Source organism: Odontesthes bonariensis, chromosome 10 (genome assembly GCF_027942865.1).
Source record: "Odontesthes bonariensis isolate fOdoBon6 chromosome 10, fOdoBon6.hap1, whole genome shotgun sequence".
In the NCBI taxonomy this organism is placed as follows: domain Eukaryota; kingdom Metazoa; phylum Chordata; class Actinopteri; order Atheriniformes; family Atherinopsidae; genus Odontesthes; species Odontesthes bonariensis.
Genome location: NC_134515.1, coordinates 19,523,623 through 19,541,679, shown reverse-complemented (window position 1 = coordinate 19,541,679; position 18,057 = coordinate 19,523,623). Strand labels below are relative to the sequence as shown.

Here is an 18,057-nt window from a genome sequence, read left to right as displayed (position 1 = left end):
CCAAAAAAAGACATGATCACTTGCAACCTTCTCTCATAAAGTAATTGCTCTTGTTACAACTTGTCAGTGTAAGGAATTGAAGGACTTAATTTATTTTCCAAAATTTATGTTGCATAAGCTTTCCCATGCTGAGTGAACGTTGATGACCTCATAAAAGCCCATCCTGTGCTCTCTGACTTGCTGCTTCAGGGAGAATGTGCTCTACTAACTGAGTAGTTGGAAAACAGTTTTCTGTCTTCGGTTTCTATTAGTAAAAGCCTTGTCTAGAAAAACTCTTGAGACAGCCAATAACTATTATTGCTCTGTCTTAGTAACAGGTGCAAAATATACAAATTGAGTAAATATTTAGGAGTTGATTAGAAAAGCTCACGCAGCAGTTATGAGGAACTGCAGTGAAACTCTAAAATTACAAAGGGTCAGGATCGTCATCTTGACCTACTAAGTCAGTCATTTACTAAAACCAAAAAGACTGACTCTGACACGATAATAATATTAATAACAATACATTTACAAATATACATGTACACAATAAAATACACAGCTACTGTACAATAATATGAGTAAGAATGTAGACATTTGAAACAGAAATTCTCCTCTGTTGTTGATCCTCATGGGACAGAAAAGATGGGGTATAGGCCATTTTCATGGCTGAGAGGGCAGCGTCTAAACAGACCATGGCAAGACAAATGACATGAGTCACCTCTTCAGTCTCTGACTTGGCATTTTGAGAATAACATCGGCTACAAAGAGAAAATAGATCCCAGATGATGGAACAAAAAAGGAAAGGGGTGGATAAACAGATTCTCTGGGAGAGTTACACAAGGAGCAAAACAAAAGCTTGAACAACAGGAGTGGGCGAAGGGACAGGCTCGCCATCTTGAGTCCTGGATGGGTAAAAGCAGTTAGAACTGGAGTCTACTTGCACACATTGACCCACTCTGTGAGGCGACACTCTTCGCACAGGACGTAGCAACACCAGTGAAATCGGCAATTGCAACGCTCGCTGCGTGTCTGCTTCAGGATGTTGTGCCCACGGCCACAACACAGTGAGCTGCAGCTGTCTGTGCTGTAGCTAGTTTTGTTGCAGATGCGCCCTTGTGTACCTGGAGAATCTATGGATGCATCATGCTCACAGAAATCAGGGGACTTCTCAAAGTACACCAGCTCTCTGGACATGCTTCGACGACGCCCACCGTTGAATCCCCCAGGGCCTCCACTGGCACTGTTTTCCGTTCGGGGGTTGAAAACGCCATTGTTTTTGTTCTGGGAGTTGACAAAAATGGCTGACAAGAACTTTTGCTTGAGCAAAGATCCCACCAGCCGGAACTCTGGAGACACGTGCCAGCAGGTCTTGAACTGACAGCTCCCTGATGTGCCGTGACATTTGCACTTTCTTGTCATGTTGTCAGTCACTATCTGTTTAAAGAAAGATGCAAAATGTAAGCAAACATTTACCGTCAAAATGATCTATGCCGTGCTGCTTTCTGAAGGACATAATGAGCAACCGGATAAGCACATTATTTACCTGTCTTCCTACACGGTTGTTATGTATCCTCATGCGAGCATGGATATCTCTTGGAGACCCACGGGAATCGAGCCAATCTCTTGAGAAACGGTCCCCAAAACGCAAGTTATGATTGCAACCCCCCCACTCCCAGGTGTCCTGCATTGAGCTCAACTCATCTGTCACAGGCTTGAGCAGGGTAGAGGGGTGGGCAGAGCGCAGGTTAGTGGGCAGATTGCCATGGTGATCTGGGGGTAATGACCTCGTCATGTCGATGCCTACCCCGCCCTTCTGCAGTGTCTGCAGCTGCAGCTGTGTGAGTTTCAGCCGGATCTTGTCATCATCCTGGCGACGCTTGGCCTCACAGCCACACCCCCGCAACTTGCCCATGCTGCAGGCCGAGGCCACAGAGTGAGCCACACCCGCTGCCAGCAGGGCCAGGGAGAAGGCACTCTCACGAAAACCTGGGGGCAGGACGAGCACACAAGAGAGCTGAAGATGAAAAAGAGTGTAGCCCTAAAAGTAACAATCACCTGTGTGCAAAGCAAGCCCTACTATCACACACTCCCGGTCGAATATTGACTATCACAGGCTTGCCTAAGACTCTCACCCCTGTTGAGGATGGTGCTGTGGTGGGGCAGTTTGCCAAAGCCCTCCAGTGAAGAACAGTTCCAGCGCTGGTCTCGGAGCTGGTGCTGGCATTCGTGGATGGCCACCTGGATTCCCTGCAGAGCTGATGCTGTCACATCAGGGTTCCGCACACACATCCGCATCTGACGCTTGCTGAGGCCAGCCAGCCTCAGACACACAGAGTGAGGGGTTAGAACTGGATCTCCCGCCACCTTCAGGCTGAGGATATCATTGCACAGCACCCTACAGGGAAAAAAGATGGTTGGTGGGGGGTGTCATCAGAGCTGGTCAGGAGTTCATCAGTCATTCCCAGAGAATGTGGCAGTGGGAGGGTGTTCGGAATACTTAGGAAATTCTACAAAAGCACTTAAGATTTTAACGGGGTAAACTGCAAAATGTTTTGGGGGGATTTGCTAAATACACTTGAAATATATGTAAACTTTTCTTTTTTTTTAAAGCAGCATTATTATTACTAATTGTGCTATAGAGTTAGTTGCTTAGCCTATATAAGATGCAGGGAAACTCTCAAATCTAAATAGACTATCCAGTTATGAAGTATCAAAAACAGTTTCAAATGCCAAAAGCAAAAATTGGATGAAAAGTGATTTCATGATTACATAGTTTAAACTTCTTAAAAAATGTTTTAATAAAAACGGTTTTGATATTAATAGTCAGCCTGTGAAATCAGAGAGAGGTGTCTCGTTTTTAAATAAGAATATCAAATCTCCATTTAAATGATAAGACTAGACACAATAAGTTCCCTCAGCTCAAACCGAATCCCATGCAGCTACCACCGCATGTAACATCAACTCCCCTGGAGCTCTCAAGTGCACTTACGTTAACGCAGGTGACATAAGTGCTGCTGCCAAAATCAGGAATTGGTCCCAACGGAGTTTGTTTGATAGCTCCATTTTGTTAGGCGTCTTTCGCGACGTGACATTAAAACACTGGTGATAAAGTCCAGTATTGTATGAGAATATCAAAAGGAAGAAGAGTAAAGTATTATCGATGCACCGCCAAACGACCGAGGAGTGAAGACGGAGAACAGAGGAGCTCGGGGGCGAGAGTAAACTGGAGGAGGGGGGAGAGAAAGAGGGGAGGGGTGTAGATGCCTCTACAGGCGGCTGTTTGCAAAATATTGGCCAATATGAATGTTGGATCACCAGTTGATCGTTGAATTATTTTAGACGTTGATAATCAGTCCAAGCGTAAAAATGACATCTCCAAACTTTTACGCACAAGCACTCTGCAAGCGCAGGGGTCTCAGGTTCAGTAACGTCACAGATCTTCTGGACATATTTGATATGAGCAAAACCATGGAATTAATTTACTCCTGGTGTTTGCTGCTGGGTCTGTATATAAAATATATACTTTCATTTTCCATTACGGAGAACAAAGACACACATATGAAAAATGGAAAGTCAAAGATGATTTTGTTCATAAAGGGGTGAGTTATTCCAAATAATGAATGGGGGAGGGGAGCGCTTCAGCTTGCACTGTACGACAGGGAGGCAGCAGCAGGCAGGCGGCTCCGCTCACAGCCTCTCCAACAATACTGTTTTTAGTCATGTGGTTCCCCCCTTCCTCCCACCTCCACCAGAGCGGCTGTTCTTCATTGTTGTGCTTGAAACAACTTCACTTTGTCAATCTAAAGTCTTTATTTCGTTCATAAATTGCTAAAGTGACAGATCGGACTTCTGTCAGTATACATCACAGCGTACTCTGAAAAAATATCCTCCGTAAAATGATGATTACATATTCAATTAGGGGACGTGAATAAAGACTTTATAGACTTTAAACTATATATTTTTAAAAACTTATTGCAAGTACGGTCAGTGACAAGTGAAATCAGGTGCCAAGGCCTTCGGTGTGGTTTTTGGCATCATTCAGCATATTGATGTTACTTATCCAAATAAATCATAACGAACCCGCAAACATTGCTACTCGGAGCGAAAGGTGCATGTGTGCTACTTTCATAAAATTAAGTTAAAACCCCCCTTGAACACGGTTCGCTTAGTGACACCAATTCATCTAATCTCCTTCCATTCCCTAAGCTGCAGCAATGAAAAGTGCATTAGCATTCTGCCTTGGTGTGTATATCTAAGTGGCTTAAAAAGTGATTTGAAGTTGATTTGTATATAAAAGGCCCCCTTTATCCGGATTGAAGCTCTAATCTGCTCGGTGTCGCATGACTGCTCCAGGAAACCCGTTTGAGCACCTTCATATAAGGCTAGAGTATAAACGTAGGATGGTTGTCATTAAAGCTTTTTACAAAAGCCCACTTCCTTTAACTGTCATCTGAGGGAGCGAAAGAGAGGTGGCGAGGAAGGGAGAGATGTCATTCAACCTGCAATCGATGCGGCGGCGACAGTGGAACACGCAAATCAGCAAATGCATGTCACATAACTAAACATTCACCCATGATCCAACATGTAGAAGTTTGGGGACATTTGGGTTTGCTCAAAGTCTGGGGTTTGATGGAGATGCCGCAAAGTGGCTCAAGCTGTGATTACACTGCGCTACATTGCATCGAGGGAGGTCTGCAAGCCAGATGTTAGGGCTGGTTTTTATCCTTACTCGTCCCCCTCTTTGCCTGGTTCATCATGCATCAAACCTCTGATTGGAGGCCAAATTTCGTCTCTCCCACGTTTTAAAAATATCTAAGTAGCCCGACAGGCAGTAATGAGTAATAGGACAACTGAGAGTGCATTAACCTTTCAATGGGCACTCACGTTTCCTTGCGCGCGCGTATTGGACTGTAAAGATGTGATGATAGTTTTATTGCCTCGTAAAAATCCCTTTTAGAAAAATATAACTAATTAGATGTAATGACATAAGAAAGGCTTGTGAAGGCTTTACCGTAAAGAGGAAAGGTACAGAAATGGCCTCAGTTCCTGCACTGTTTGAGAGGAGAGCACATTTGGAGAGAGGAGGAGATGCGGTTAGGGAGTAGGCTAAGCCAAGCATCGGGTTAAAAAAAAAAAAAGGGCAATTTCAGATGGCTCATATTCCGCTGTAACTGTATTGTACCGTGACACCAGCAGCGGAGCACCAAAGCGGGAGCACCCACAGCATCTGTAACAACACGTCGCTGCTTCAGGGGGCCACTTCTACTCTCTGCGAGACTGGATGCGGAAGCAAGCGCGAGGCAAGTGGGGAAATACTCCGAGACGCACACTTTTACAGAGGATCGATTCTGTGATTTCCGTGAGATTTCAAGTCTCCCATTTCAAGTAATATGCACAAGGCAGTGGACTGGCCTATTTTTTTTCTTTTCCTTTCTTTTTTCTGTTCAGCTGTGTTTCCTTATTCATTGTGCGCCCTATGAAGAGCATTAACTATCCCACCCTCCAATCCTATTGAAAAGGCTGCGAAAAAAAAACAGAGGGAGATGAGAGCAGCAAATCCCTTTTTTATTCCCCGCGTAGCGCTCAATAAGAGAAGAATGTGTTGCCTATCAGTCACCGAGGGGATCAAGTCTTCGAGACTGTCCCACGCGTTCAATGCGCCTCGCAAAGCATCAATGAGAGAGACAGAGTGAAGAGGACTGCGACAGCAGTAGCATCCTGCCTGGACACTTCGCATCATTTAGCAACCTGTCTCCACTCAAGATCCATTTAAGTCAATTAGGGCTGCCTGCATCTCTCAGGTCCTCTCATCGGACTGTGGTGAGTACAGACCTGCCTGCACCTTGCATGTTCTTTGAATTCAGCTGATCGTCAAGATAGAATTACCTCACTTATATTTGTCATTTGGTCATTTTGGGGTTAGTTCGAATTTAGCCAGTTTCTTTGCATATGTGTGCGTAAGTGAAAACAAGATTATAAACTGAAGCAAAAATATACAATAAAAAAAAAGGGGGGGAAAGTTTTTTTTTTTTAAATGATATTTTCTTTACATGACGGAACTGAAGTCACGATGAGGAGTCTGGCTCTGCTGTTGGGAGTGAAAGCCGCCTGCATCCTTCTGGTGTCTTCGCTCTCGGGCACAGGGGCCGTCAATAACAGCGGCCGGTGGTGGTGAGTTCAGTGTAAAATAACGCATGAGATGATGCCCCGATTCACCTATACGCATCCTGAAAAAAAAAAAAAACCTGCCTTCAGCAGGGGAAGACCCTGCGCTGCTTTGCATGAACACTGTTCTATTGGGTTACCACATTCCACGCAGCATGCTCGGAATAATGTGTTTGTTTTGGAACAGTTCGCAACTTCTGTTCAGCGTTAAGAAAAGAGCAACCGCATGATAATAAGGCTTGTGGGATTTTAGCTGCCGTTTCCAAATTGGCCCAATTTAGCTCAACAACCAGCTATTTCATTTTTTTTCTCTTTTTAATTTATTGGCCCTTCAGTGTAATTAGCGACAACACGCCATTTCACAACAAACGAATTACTCTTGTAGGCCTAATAATGACAGTTTTACCTTTTATTTGCAGTAAATTTAATTCATTCTCTCTGCCTGGCCCCCCCCCCCCCCCCCCCCCCTTTTGAACAGTGTGGCTTGAACACGAGACAGCATTTTTCAGTGCAATGTGGGATAAATTAAATATGGATTTATTTCATAGCCGAAAGGAATCCTATACGAGGTCCTGTTCAGGGTCGTGTTGATCTAATACTGTACATTCCTCCGTCTATACACAACCTCAAACTAAAACAGCCAACCAGCACAGTATTTCGATATTAAAAAAAAAACAAAAAAACAATAAAGTCGGATCTGTATAGTTTAGCATATTGACTTGCTTGTTTAAAAATCTGTCAACTGTGGGTTGGGTGTGATGGGGTAAAGATTTAACAAAAGATTGTTGCGGTTCCATTAGATTAGATGTGTTTTCACATATTTAGAATGTCAGCTAAATTCCAAGAAAACAACTGGAAAAATTGGGTTTTGGAATGAGGTAAACACCCAAAAAGAAGAGATTATCATTATTATTTATGCTCCCAAACCACACCGCACCACCGTCTGGGTCGAACATCCTGACAGGCCAAGACTCGCCGGCTTTTCCGGATGATAATGCTCAACAAGAGACACGGCCATCACGCACCACTGAAGTAAAAAATGTCGACACAAAAGTCTAACAGAAAATGCCAGATAAAGTGGAAAATTATACAGCCTGTGTGCTGAAACGCCCAGAATGTTCGGAAATCTGACCACCAAAATGGATGCATTTAAACCCTGTTTAGTGATTGAAAATTGCTCTCAAACTGAGCCAGCACAGGTGGCACCACAAATGACAAACCATCATTTTTTGTAATATCACGTGACAACTTACACTGAATTCTAAATATTCTGAGTTCATATGCATGGTGAATTCTATGCACTTGTGACATTAATGTTACGGGCAAAACATTTATAGAGTTTTTCCATTTTTGTCAGCAAACTAAAGAGACTGTGAAGCGTTTTTATTTAGGATGTTTTGAAATGATGGACAGATTTGCAGAATTGACTATGGTTTGCGAAGTCATCAGTGGAGCACTGCTTATAGGCTTATTTTCTTTAACTTTTCATAAAAGAAAATGAACAGAGAAAGGTCGTGATGATCAGTACCTGCACACATGAACATTTCCTGAGAGTACCACGTTGCTTTGTATCTGTATGTCATTGAAGTAATGTACTCATTCTGATGAGAGCATTACAGACAGTTCATTTAAATCACATAACTGTGTCTTGCCACAGAAATCTATAAAGGTAAAATGATTCAACTTCAAGTGATCTGCCAAGATTTAAACTTGCATTGTGACTCAGAGACTTACTGTCGCCTCATGGTCTCGGAAAACATGTGTCATTGTTTATTATTGTAGTACATTTTGAAAACTGTCATTTGAAATCCCAGCACTCATAAAATGCCAAGGGTTTTGAGGGTCACCTTAGGAGCAGCATTCATAAATTGCCTGCTCCGTGATTCTGGTTTCACTTGTCTTTGTTGTCCTTATGCCAGGGGTATTGTCAACGTGGCTTCCTCATCCAATCTTCTCACCAATTCCAAGAACGTGCAGTTGGTCCTGGACCCAAGCCTGGCCCTTCTGAGTCGTCGCCAGCGCCGGCTGATTCGGCAGAATCCTGGCATCTTGCACGCCATCGCCGCTGGACTGCACACTGCTATAAAGGAGTGCAAGTGGCAGTTCCGAAACCGCCGCTGGAACTGCCCGACCACCCACAGCCCAGCAATTTTTGGCAAAATTGTCAATCGTGGTGAGCCTCTCTTGTCTTTCTCAACAGGCAATATTTGGACAATTTTGGGCAGGATGTAATGGAATCGCTTGTGCACATTTAAAAGGCTTTGTCTGTAATTTCTATCCAACTTTGGGCAGAAATTGGCAAATTTAAATCTGAAAGGCTGGATCAGGTTCCGATGAGAAGTTTTGATGTTGTTTATTCAGGTTGCCGAGAGACGGCATTTGTATTTGCCATTACCAGCGCAGGGGTGACCCATGCTGTGGCTCGATCCTGCTCAGAAGGGGCCATTGAGTCGTGCACATGCGATTATCGTCGCCGAGGTCCTGGAGGGCCAGACTGGCACTGGGGGGGCTGCAGTGACAATGTGGATTTTGGCCGGATGTTTAGCCGAGAGTTTGTCGACTCCAGTGAGCGGGGCAGAGATCTGCGCTACCTCATCAACCTGCACAACAATGAAGCTGGGAGAATGGTGAGCGTTTGATACTTTAACTTGGAGTGACTGTCTGTAACAACTGACTGTGAAATAAAATTCCACAAATGAATCAAACATATTTGTGATGCACGTGCATCCTCTCTTCCTCTCATCAGACTGTGTCATCAGAGATGCGTCAGGAGTGTAAGTGCCACGGCATGTCCGGCTCCTGCACTGTGCGTACCTGTTGGATGCGGCTGCCTAGCTTCCGCACAGTGGGAGATTTCCTTAAGGACCGCTTTGATGGCGCATCCAGAGTGGTTTATGCCAACAAGGGCAGCAACCGTGCCTCCCACCGAGCTGATCCCCGACATCTAGAGCCGGAAAACCCAGCTCACAAACCCCCCTCTGCCATGGATCTAGTCTATTTTGAGAAATCCCCAAACTTCTGCTCCTACAATGGCAAAACTGGCACTTTGGGAACTTCTGGAAGAACATGCAACAGCTCTTCTCCAGGGCTGGATGGATGTGAGTTGCTATGCTGTGGACGTGGGTTCAAAACTCGGACTGAAAGTGTGACTGAACGTTGCCATTGCACGTTTCACTGGTGCTGTCATGTCAGCTGTTTGAACTGCACCAGCACACGAACGTTACATCAGTGTCTATGATCAGAGGTGGAAACGCAGGCAAATATTTTGGCACGTATGATGGGGCAAAAAAGAACTTCTTAACAAAGCAGGTAGTTGGCTCAGAGAACCACAAGGCTTAGGCACACAAGTGGTTTGAAATGTCACAGTAGGTAGAGGCTAGTCCAGCTTCAGGGTGGGTAAACTGATACAGGGAACTTTGTGGCACAACAAGTCAGTCAGTGTTTTTGGTAGGAAGGAGAGAAAAAGCACAAATCTATAAACAGGGTACTGCAGGCGTATATGTGCTTGTTCTTTATCTTTAATGTTTTTCCTTATACGTATTTAAATAGAACGGTCATTTATGTAGAATGGAAATGACCCACATCCCTAAAGTGATAGGTAGAAGCAAAGGGAGAAGGACTGCTGTAACCAGGTACTACTGGAGCCATGTTCTCCACCACTGAGGGAAGAAACTGGACACAATGTTTCACAGATGTTTCTGTGGCCAGAAAGCCACAAACATGTACTCTCGTAAACTGGTGAGGACCTCTAACAAGAGGGAGGTTATTTTGAAATAACTGTATTTTTGTTTTCTTTTGCCAAAGTTTTACTTCTCTCTCGTGAAACTGTGTGAAGTTTATCTCCCCTGGATGGGCTATCTGTTCCCAGCTTGAGTACTTAAGACCTGGATGCCACCCAATCACCTACATTTTCCCTCTCTGTTTAGATTTCTCCGGAGCTAAATACCCCTTCAACCTGATTTGCCACTTTGACTTACCACAGGATAGTCGCAATGTTATATGTCTAGTGCTCAGCAAGCAAAACAGAAACTGACTGAGTAAATCTGACTGAGGCAAGATAATTTGAATGTATTATCAATACACTGAATATTAAGGTATGACAAGGCGCAGTTTGGCAAAACTGAGTGGTCAATGTATTAAAAGTAAAGACTTAATGTGACTTGCAGAATCTCACATACTGTCAAAATGAAAACCGACACCACTCTGGGATGAACAAGAAAAAAAGAAAATACAAATGTGCAGGATTAAACTAATTTTGGCCAAAATATACGGTAGTCAAATGGTTCATAATTTCAAGCTATGGCTTTAAAAATTGTTTACGATGAAACAGCTTATTCTCAAGAAAGGATTTTCTCCAGAAACTGTGTATCAGCTAAGAGAACCAAAATGCTGTAAGTATTGAATAATCAGAAAATATTTATAAAGATGTAACATGTAAGTTTGCCAAATGATTTATTTGCTTGACAGTGGCTGGACAATATGCCATAAGTAAAGAGAAGAATTGTTTTTCTTTTATTTTGTTTAATGTAGCTGACAAAAGCTGACTATTGCTAGAAACAGAATATTATTCCTTCTTGTTTTCTGTAAAAAAAAACAAAAACAAAAAAAAAACATTTGTGTTTGGTCATGCACTGAATATCAACTTTTTTTTAATAAGTGTAAATATGAATATATTTATTTTCAAGGATTTTTGTACTGTTATAGAGAAATGTAAGAAATGCATTTTTTTTTTTTTTAGAGATTTAGGTTCCTGTTGGTTTTGTACTGTATGATAGAACAATAAAGTATATATTTTTCAATTAAGGTGACCTCCTGAATGCGTTGAAGATGCTGTGATGTCAGTTGTGGCCAATGTTTTTGAGAATTTTTACAACGGACCAACTGAAAATATAAGCCCATCCCTGGGTGTCCTATGCTTAATCCTATTACCACCACCAAAGCAGCCTCTTTCTCCAGCTCACAAAACATCCCTGCATCTGTGCTGCCAACCACAGAGACAGAGCCTGCTTATCCAGCCACATACTTTATCTCATACAGTATAGGGGTTTACATTGAAAGCTTTGCCTCATTTGCCTAATGTCTGAAAGAAATAAAGAAAAAATGGAAATATTATGAAAACCTAGAGTCTCCTCCAATGCCTGGCAACCGGACTAACCACAGAAGTTTGGAAAGCTTTGCACTCTTTAACCAACCAGATTACAGGAGTGGGCAGGATCACTCTGATAGCGCACTGTGGAGGCAAAACAGTATCAAAAGGCAGCAAAAATGGATGAAAATGCTTTTGAATAAAGGCTGACAAAACAGTTCGTATCACAGCTGTAGAATCACAGTTTCGTAGCAACAGCAAAAGGTAATAAATTGATCAACAGTTGATGGGCACCTTAAAGAAAAAAGAGTCACAGAATAACCCATCTGATCACAACAAAACTGATATTCTGCCTTTCATCACCAGAGAAGAGGGTCCATCATATGCTGGAAAATGACTAAACTAACACTACATTGATTGACAAACTGACTAATAAGTCAGGAGTTGGTATAACTAAATAGTAAGGAAAAAAACAAATGTGCTTTGAAAGATAAATAAAAGGTAATAATAGGTAGATTGGTAGAAAGAAAAAAAGAAAGCGAAAGTGATTTAAAAAATTTTAAAAAAGAGGAGGGAAGGCAGAGTTCAAATCCCAGGCATGAGAGTAAGGTGGGAGAGTTGTTAGAGACAGTGATTGGAGGGGGTGCTGCCTGTGGGAGTGCTAAGGAGTCAGTGATAATTAGCTCAATTAGTGACAAAGGCAGTGTAATAAATACCGACTTAGTGTCTGGGTCCCTGCTGGCCTTTCCCTGTGCAGCCTGCGATGTGGCCCTGGCCTGACGGACAATTCATTAAACTGACAAAATACCCCACCGTCCAGGCGTGACGCAGCGAGTTAGCCCCCTACAGGCCCGGCTCATTGTTCTAATTGTCTGGGCTGGAGTCACTTTGTGGCCGCCTCCTCTTTCACCCACCCCGCCTTCACGCTCTGTCTTCAGAAAACCCATGGAGTTAATGCCCCTACCTTATACTGCAAGTAGGTGATCGGCAGGTTGGAAAGAAAAAAAACAAAACAGTAAGAGTTTTTTGGGGTGGGGCTGCTGGTGGGGGAGGCAGTAGGATTAGCAAATGGAGGTTGCCTGGGAGTGCTGAGAGCAGCACTGATCGGAATGTAGGAGAGATGAGTCCAGAAGCTCGGATGCGGGACAAAGCGAGAGTTAATAAGGAAAGATTGAAGGGGCTGGCGACAATGGGCCGCCACCCGAGTCGAGATGAAATTGCTTCCGAGGATTATTGGGAGAGGGTGTGAGCGTTGTAGGGTTTTTGTGTGATTACGAGTTTGCTTGAGCATTTGTGTGTTTGTGACTTAGTGTGTGTGCGCATGTGTGTGTGTGTGCACGGGCAGGGGGAGTACGGGATTGATGGCTGCCCCTCTGGTTGGGGAACAGGAGACCAAGGGAGGCTAACCGGCTGTTCCCACAGTCTGTTCTGCTGCAGCCACCTTTGACACACGGGGCTGCCAGGCGGCAAGCAGGCAGCCATGGTGAGAAGGGCACAAACAAAAACAACAGCCCCACGACACAAAAGTCAGTCTCTATGGTAGGCCAGTGGAGGAGCACAGACTGGAGTTGAGGGGTTCAAGGAGAGGAAGAGCGATGGAGAGCAGGAGAGTGTGACAGGAGGGATTAAAATAAAAAAATTGTACAGTTGAGTCCCATTTTGGCACTAATCTCATTATAATAACACATTGACATTCACATGAGTGGGACAAGGCCTATATCACATTCTTTTATTTGGTCATGGGGCTTACTGACTGATATAGAACCAAGTTACCTCGACAAATAATTAACTTGATTATGATCAATTCAGCCACATTAGGAGATTATTGTCCCTTTAAAAAAAAACAACTTCATCATATCAGCTAGGGCAAGATTGTCACCTCTTGCCGCTGTTTTCCTTACAGTAATGAAGCTATGAGGTCAATCCCCCGAGAGCATGCAAAGAAGAACGGAGGCACAGCAACACCATATTAAAATTCCTGCTAAATTGTCGAATAATATTTACCCGCTGGGTGGAGTTGGCTTTCATGTGAAGGGTGTATGATAAAGAATTTAGTTTTGGGTTTAGTTCAACAACAGGCTGCTTACAACCACTGGGATGAACAATGAGGCACGAAACTGATTTGATCTGACCCAACATTTCATTGCAATCTAAGCATGCGCTTATGGGCCAAGCTGAAATTAATTTGGGTATTGTTATTATATAAACATCCTTAAAATGCTTGTGTAGCAATGAGAGGCATTTGTTTGGTGGCACTAAAAGACCACAGGGATATTATGGAGGGAAATATGTATTTGTAGCCCCATCACACGCAAGTAACCCAACAGAGAAATTCAACAACAGGATCAACAAGTCAGTCCAGTGAGTGAAATTTACTAACATAAAATCCATATTTCTAAGATGTTATGGAAACAGCATGTCTTCCTATGAAAGTTTGTGCACATACTCAAGTGAATGTGTGTGTCTGAGTGTGTGTGGGTGTGTGGATGGCAGCTGGGAGGCAGACACGGTCCAGGAGAATCATCCCCTAGCAACTGACCTTTTTGGCAGATGGCAGTTCCAGAGTAACAGCCACCCAACATCACAATGGCCGTGGCCCTCCTAACATCTCCATCACTTCATCATCTACTGGCCTGCCACAACCTGTCACACAGGAGAGAGGCGAGGTTACATTTATCCAGGCAGATGCACAAAGGGATTTGCACAGTTTAGGGTCCTCTCTTTTTCTTACCTATTCAAGTCCAAAACACTCCAAAAGCGTCAAATTGAGTGTGCGCCAGACTCTTCCCAAGTTCCTGGGGTCTGCAGCAGGGTAATGGATGGGACTAGAGGAAGACTGGCTTAGGGGAGACACAGAAAACACTCACTATCCGCAAACCTTCAGACACTCTAAAACCACTGTTTTCCGTTGTTGGGTTTTCTGCACATAGTGAATCAGGGTGGGAATGTGGACAGACCACGCGACCACAGAGAGCAATCAGTATGATGTCTGTGGTCAGGCTCTGTGCCCCAATGGAGCGAAATGGAGAGCAAGCTCTGCACTTAAGGTGGGAGGGAAAAAAATTGCAGTTTTTGTGTGTACATGCATGTGCGTGAAATATGCCAATTTTCTTGACACATGAATAAAGATTCTAAGTGTATCATTTTGCATATGAACACGCTAGTGAATCTGAATGGGGGAAAAATGTACTTTAAGTTGTTGGCACCCCTAGCCTCAGCATGCACACATATTTACACGACCTCTGAAATGTCTTGGCCTGATGGTCTCTTCTCTGTTGGCACATATTTTGTTGATATTAAATAGTTTTCTCGACTACAAGACCTCACTTTAGGATATACAGTAAACCTCAAACACCTCATCACCAGGAAACCTCTCTAACACTTAAAAGATGTCCTTCGTTCATTGCTAACAAAGCTTAACTTAAAAGCTAAATTCTAAAGGTACAATTTCATTAGGGTTAAAAAAAAAACAAAAAAAAACGCTTTGGTTTGACATAGCTTCTGCATTTTGATTTAGTTTTTGTTACATAAACAGTGACATGGTATAATATGTCATTTATTGTTGTTCAGATGTGATAACCTACTTTGAGGACCCGATAAGGAGCAGATGATTATCTTTATGTCCTGAAACATAGTTAAAACAGTTAAAAGAGGATGTACTTTCATTCTTGTATATCCTTCTCCTTGCCTTTTGCTGTGCTGCACCGCCAAGCTTCTTTCTAATCGCCCAAAGGCACACACTGGCTCAAGAGTGACCCTCTCATGTTCCTCCCAGTAATCACTGATTTTTCTACAGACTTGGAAAGGAAGGATGATGGCGAACAGTTTAGGTAGCTAGATGTCGCTAAGTCCTTCAACATATTATTAGAATAAACCTCACGTAAGTTGGCTTGTTGAAAACTGATGCTACAAGTTGCGCTCTATATTGTTTAGCGACATTATTATGAAATTTCAACAAAGAGACATCTTAGGAAGCAAGCCATAGAAAAACAGACATAGGCCATACTTGAATAAAGAAATATTTTTTTTTATAATAATAATTTTTTTTTTAAAAACATGACAAACATTAATAAATCAAAAATCTAAAAAAAATAACAAATAATTGGATCTTTAAAACAGATCAAATAAGCTAAAAAAAAAAGATTGCTCACATAAGTTGGCAATAACTCAGCAAACTGAAACAAAATAAGACAGGAGGAGAAAAGGAGGACAGAGACCGCAGACGCCATCAAACACAAAGAAGAGTAAAACAATATAATGTCCAACCAGGTGAGACAGGAGAAAGGTTTTTACTGACCTTCTCCAATATAGTTAGAAAACATAAATGAATCTGATGCCAGCAAAAAAAATATAAAATTGGAGAGGGGGATGACTACCATTGTCTAACTTCATCCTTTCTTTTAATTGCACTTTTTAATGATTTAGGAGATGAGGATATCCATTGTTGTAGTTTTCCAGAGGAATATGTACCCTTAATGTGTGCAGCATAAAGCCTGGCACTGTCCTGCCGAAATAACGACAAGTCATCCTTTTCGAAAAGATGCTGCTTTAATGGTAGTATATGCTTCTTCATAATTCCAATAAATGCCTTTAAATCAATGGCACTTTCACACATATGCAAGTCTTCCATACCATGGACACTGATGCACCCCCACACCATCACAGATGCTGGCTTCTGCATCTCCTGTTGATAACAGCCCAGATTATCTCTCTCATCTTTGGCATGTAGAACCAGATGTCAGTTTTTCCAAAGAGCAGCTGAAATGTGAGCTCATCTGACTATGGAACACGTTCAAGGATTTTTCTGTTCACTGTTCGTGCCCACTTGGTGGTGTCTCTCTGCAGAGTTGATATATGGCTTCCTCCTTTCATAATACAGTTTTTCAGGTTACAGTTTCAGATGCAGTGGTGGACTGTGTTCCACTCACAAGCCCATGTGGATATAATGGATATATACATGTGGATTTTGTTCGTACTTGTGGCTGTTAAGTCAAGGTTCAGATCGATTAACAAATAGCAGAATACATGTTCTGCTGCATTTTAGAAAGCTTCTGAACACCAGGTTTGTATATTGAAGCATTCCGGATCAGTAGTGATCCAATAGCAAGGATTTTTGTGGCTACTAAAATCCAACATCCAGATTCCAAAGAAAATATGCCTAGGTTGAAATAATTTTCCTTTAAGTGAGAACCAAAAGTCAAATAAGTGAACATCGCAATGAGATTGGCTTCAGTAACTCAAACAACAGTGTCCCCTCTACACCAACCTTTTTTGCATTGTGCACCTTTAATTACCACAGTTCACAACATTTGGAATGCACAGGTAATAATTTGATAAGAAAACATTATCCAAAAAGAAAAAAATCCAAACTCCCCAGTTACACATCTGTGAGTTGTTAACCTGGCAAGACCAGACGAGTGACAACAAACAGATAAAGTACCATGTCGGAATGGGTTCCGCTGGGATTGAGTGGTTTGGATGGAAAACTAAGTAGCAGAGCGAAACTTTAAACCACTATATATTCCAGTGCAGATGATATGCTTGCAAACACTGCAAGACCTCCTGTAAACAGAGCTGTAATGATGGGGGAAAACGTTGAGCAAGGACAACCAGCAGGGGAAGATGTTTACAGACATCTGACAATGCATGGGTACAGCAAAGAAACCTTTCAGCTCTGAGGTCCACATGAAATATGAGTGCAAACTGTGGTGGAACCCATGTGACACAACATAAGCCTGTGCATAATTTCACCTGTCACCGAGGATCAAGCCAGCATTTGTACATCTCAAAAGTCAGTGATGAATTGCACCGTGATGTGTTTGGCTGGATTGAATAGTAACACTTCTCTTTCAAATGTGTAACCGCCTTATTTTAGATTTGAAGGTATTCTGTTTTAGAAACATGTAGTTCAAAGCAGTTCAAAATCCTGCAACCCAAACTTTACATTTAATCAATGAAGACCTGATATTCTAATCATCTCCTGATCCTCTCTGACTCTATTTGGATTGTGGAGTGCTGCCTTTGAGTCAAGAAACAGCAGGGAGAAATTTCTGATAGCTTTAGTAATTATCTCAAATCTAGTCATGCTGCTGGATACAAAGGGAGAAACGCTCAGTTTTTGGTTTTAATTACAAGCAGTGTTTTACAGCAACAGTGGGCGAGGACTCAGCACTGACACAGCAGCGGAGGAATGTTTATTTGCTGCAGTTTGGGAGCTGAGTGGCTTGCAGGAACTGTGACACATTCCTGTTTCACTGGCTCTCCAGCCAGCAGACACGCTTGCATTCACACACTGGCGCTCCATGTGTTAGTTCACAGCAAAGCAGACATAAACAGCTATTCCCTTCTATTGTGTGTCACACACATTCAGAAAATGTGGCACCTCTGGATTCTGAAAGCATGCCCAAACTGTGTGTTCATTCATGGTAACTTAGAGTGACATTCCTAACTAGGCCTAATGCTTCCCCTGTGTGTAGCAGAGTGTGTGTGGCAGTTGTACAGTGACTTGAAGATGAATTATTCACTTCTTGCTTGAGCACCACAGGGAGCCCTGCCCACAAAGTGAGCAAACGTGCGCGTGTATGTGTGCTAATATGTGTTCATGTCTGTGCGGCTGGCTGGCCAAACACATCTCTCCATCTTTCTTTCTGCAGTCTGATCCATTATCCTCGGCATCTGGCAGCCAAAGCCCGTAAAGAAGACGTTTCTCTTGGCAAGTGTTTTTTAAAGACAGTGACACAGGGGACAGCCAACCACAGGAGCTACACATCTTCCAGACTACATGCATACATAGAACTTCTTGCATAAAAGTACCACCCGAATCT

General features: G+C 42.8%; 2 protein-coding genes across 2 annotated transcripts; one reads left to right on the top strand and one right to left on the bottom strand.

The window, feature by feature from the left end:
• Nucleotides 1-580: 580 nt before the first annotated feature.
• Nucleotides 581-3,045, bottom strand: wnt10b (wingless-type MMTV integration site family, member 10b). Its single transcript, XM_075475665.1, has 4 exons — nucleotides 2,972-3,045; nucleotides 2,115-2,377; nucleotides 1,526-1,968; nucleotides 581-1,416 (listed from the first exon to the last, which is right to left on the bottom strand). Exons 1-4 carry the CDS (start codon nucleotides 3,043-3,045, stop codon nucleotides 916-918), a joined length of 1,281 nt encoding a protein of 426 aa, XP_075331780.1. The 3' UTR covers nucleotides 581-915.
• A 3,007-nt stretch (nucleotides 3,046-6,052) lies between these two features.
• Nucleotides 6,053-9,855, top strand: wnt1 (wingless-type MMTV integration site family, member 1). Its single transcript, XM_075475666.1, has 4 exons — nucleotides 6,053-6,153; nucleotides 8,067-8,320; nucleotides 8,509-8,774; nucleotides 8,894-9,855. The coding sequence occupies exons 1-4, from the start codon at nucleotides 6,053-6,055 to the stop codon at nucleotides 9,383-9,385; spliced, it is 1,113 nt and encodes a 370-aa protein (XP_075331781.1). The 3' UTR covers nucleotides 9,386-9,855.
• The last annotated feature ends 8,202 nt before the right edge of the window (nucleotides 9,856-18,057 follow it).

What these genes read in the sequence shown, in the direction of transcription:
- wnt10b (XM_075475665.1), bottom strand. Translation starts at nt 3,045, where the DNA reads ATGGAGCTATCAAACAAACTCCGTTGGGACCAATTCCTGATTTTGGCA. An exon ending in CTTATGTCACCTGCGTTAAC is followed by an intron (nt 2,378 to 2,971) that starts GTAAGTGCACTT and finishes TTTTCCCTGTAG; the next exon opens with GGTGCTGTGCAATGATATCC. An exon ending in ACAACCGTGTAGGAAGACAG is followed by an intron (nt 1,417 to 1,525) that starts GTAAATAATGTG and finishes TTCTTTAAACAG; the next exon opens with ATAGTGACTGACAACATGAC.
- wnt1 (XM_075475666.1), top strand. Translation starts at nt 6,053, where the DNA reads ATGAGGAGTCTGGCTCTGCTGTTGGGAGTGAAAGCCGCCTGCATCCTT. An exon ending in AATAACAGCGGCCGGTGGTG is followed by an intron (nt 6,154 to 8,066) that starts GTGAGTTCAGTG and finishes TCCTTATGCCAG; the next exon opens with GGGTATTGTCAACGTGGCTT. An exon ending in TGGCAAAATTGTCAATCGTG is followed by an intron (nt 8,321 to 8,508) that starts GTGAGCCTCTCT and finishes TTGTTTATTCAG; the next exon opens with GTTGCCGAGAGACGGCATTT.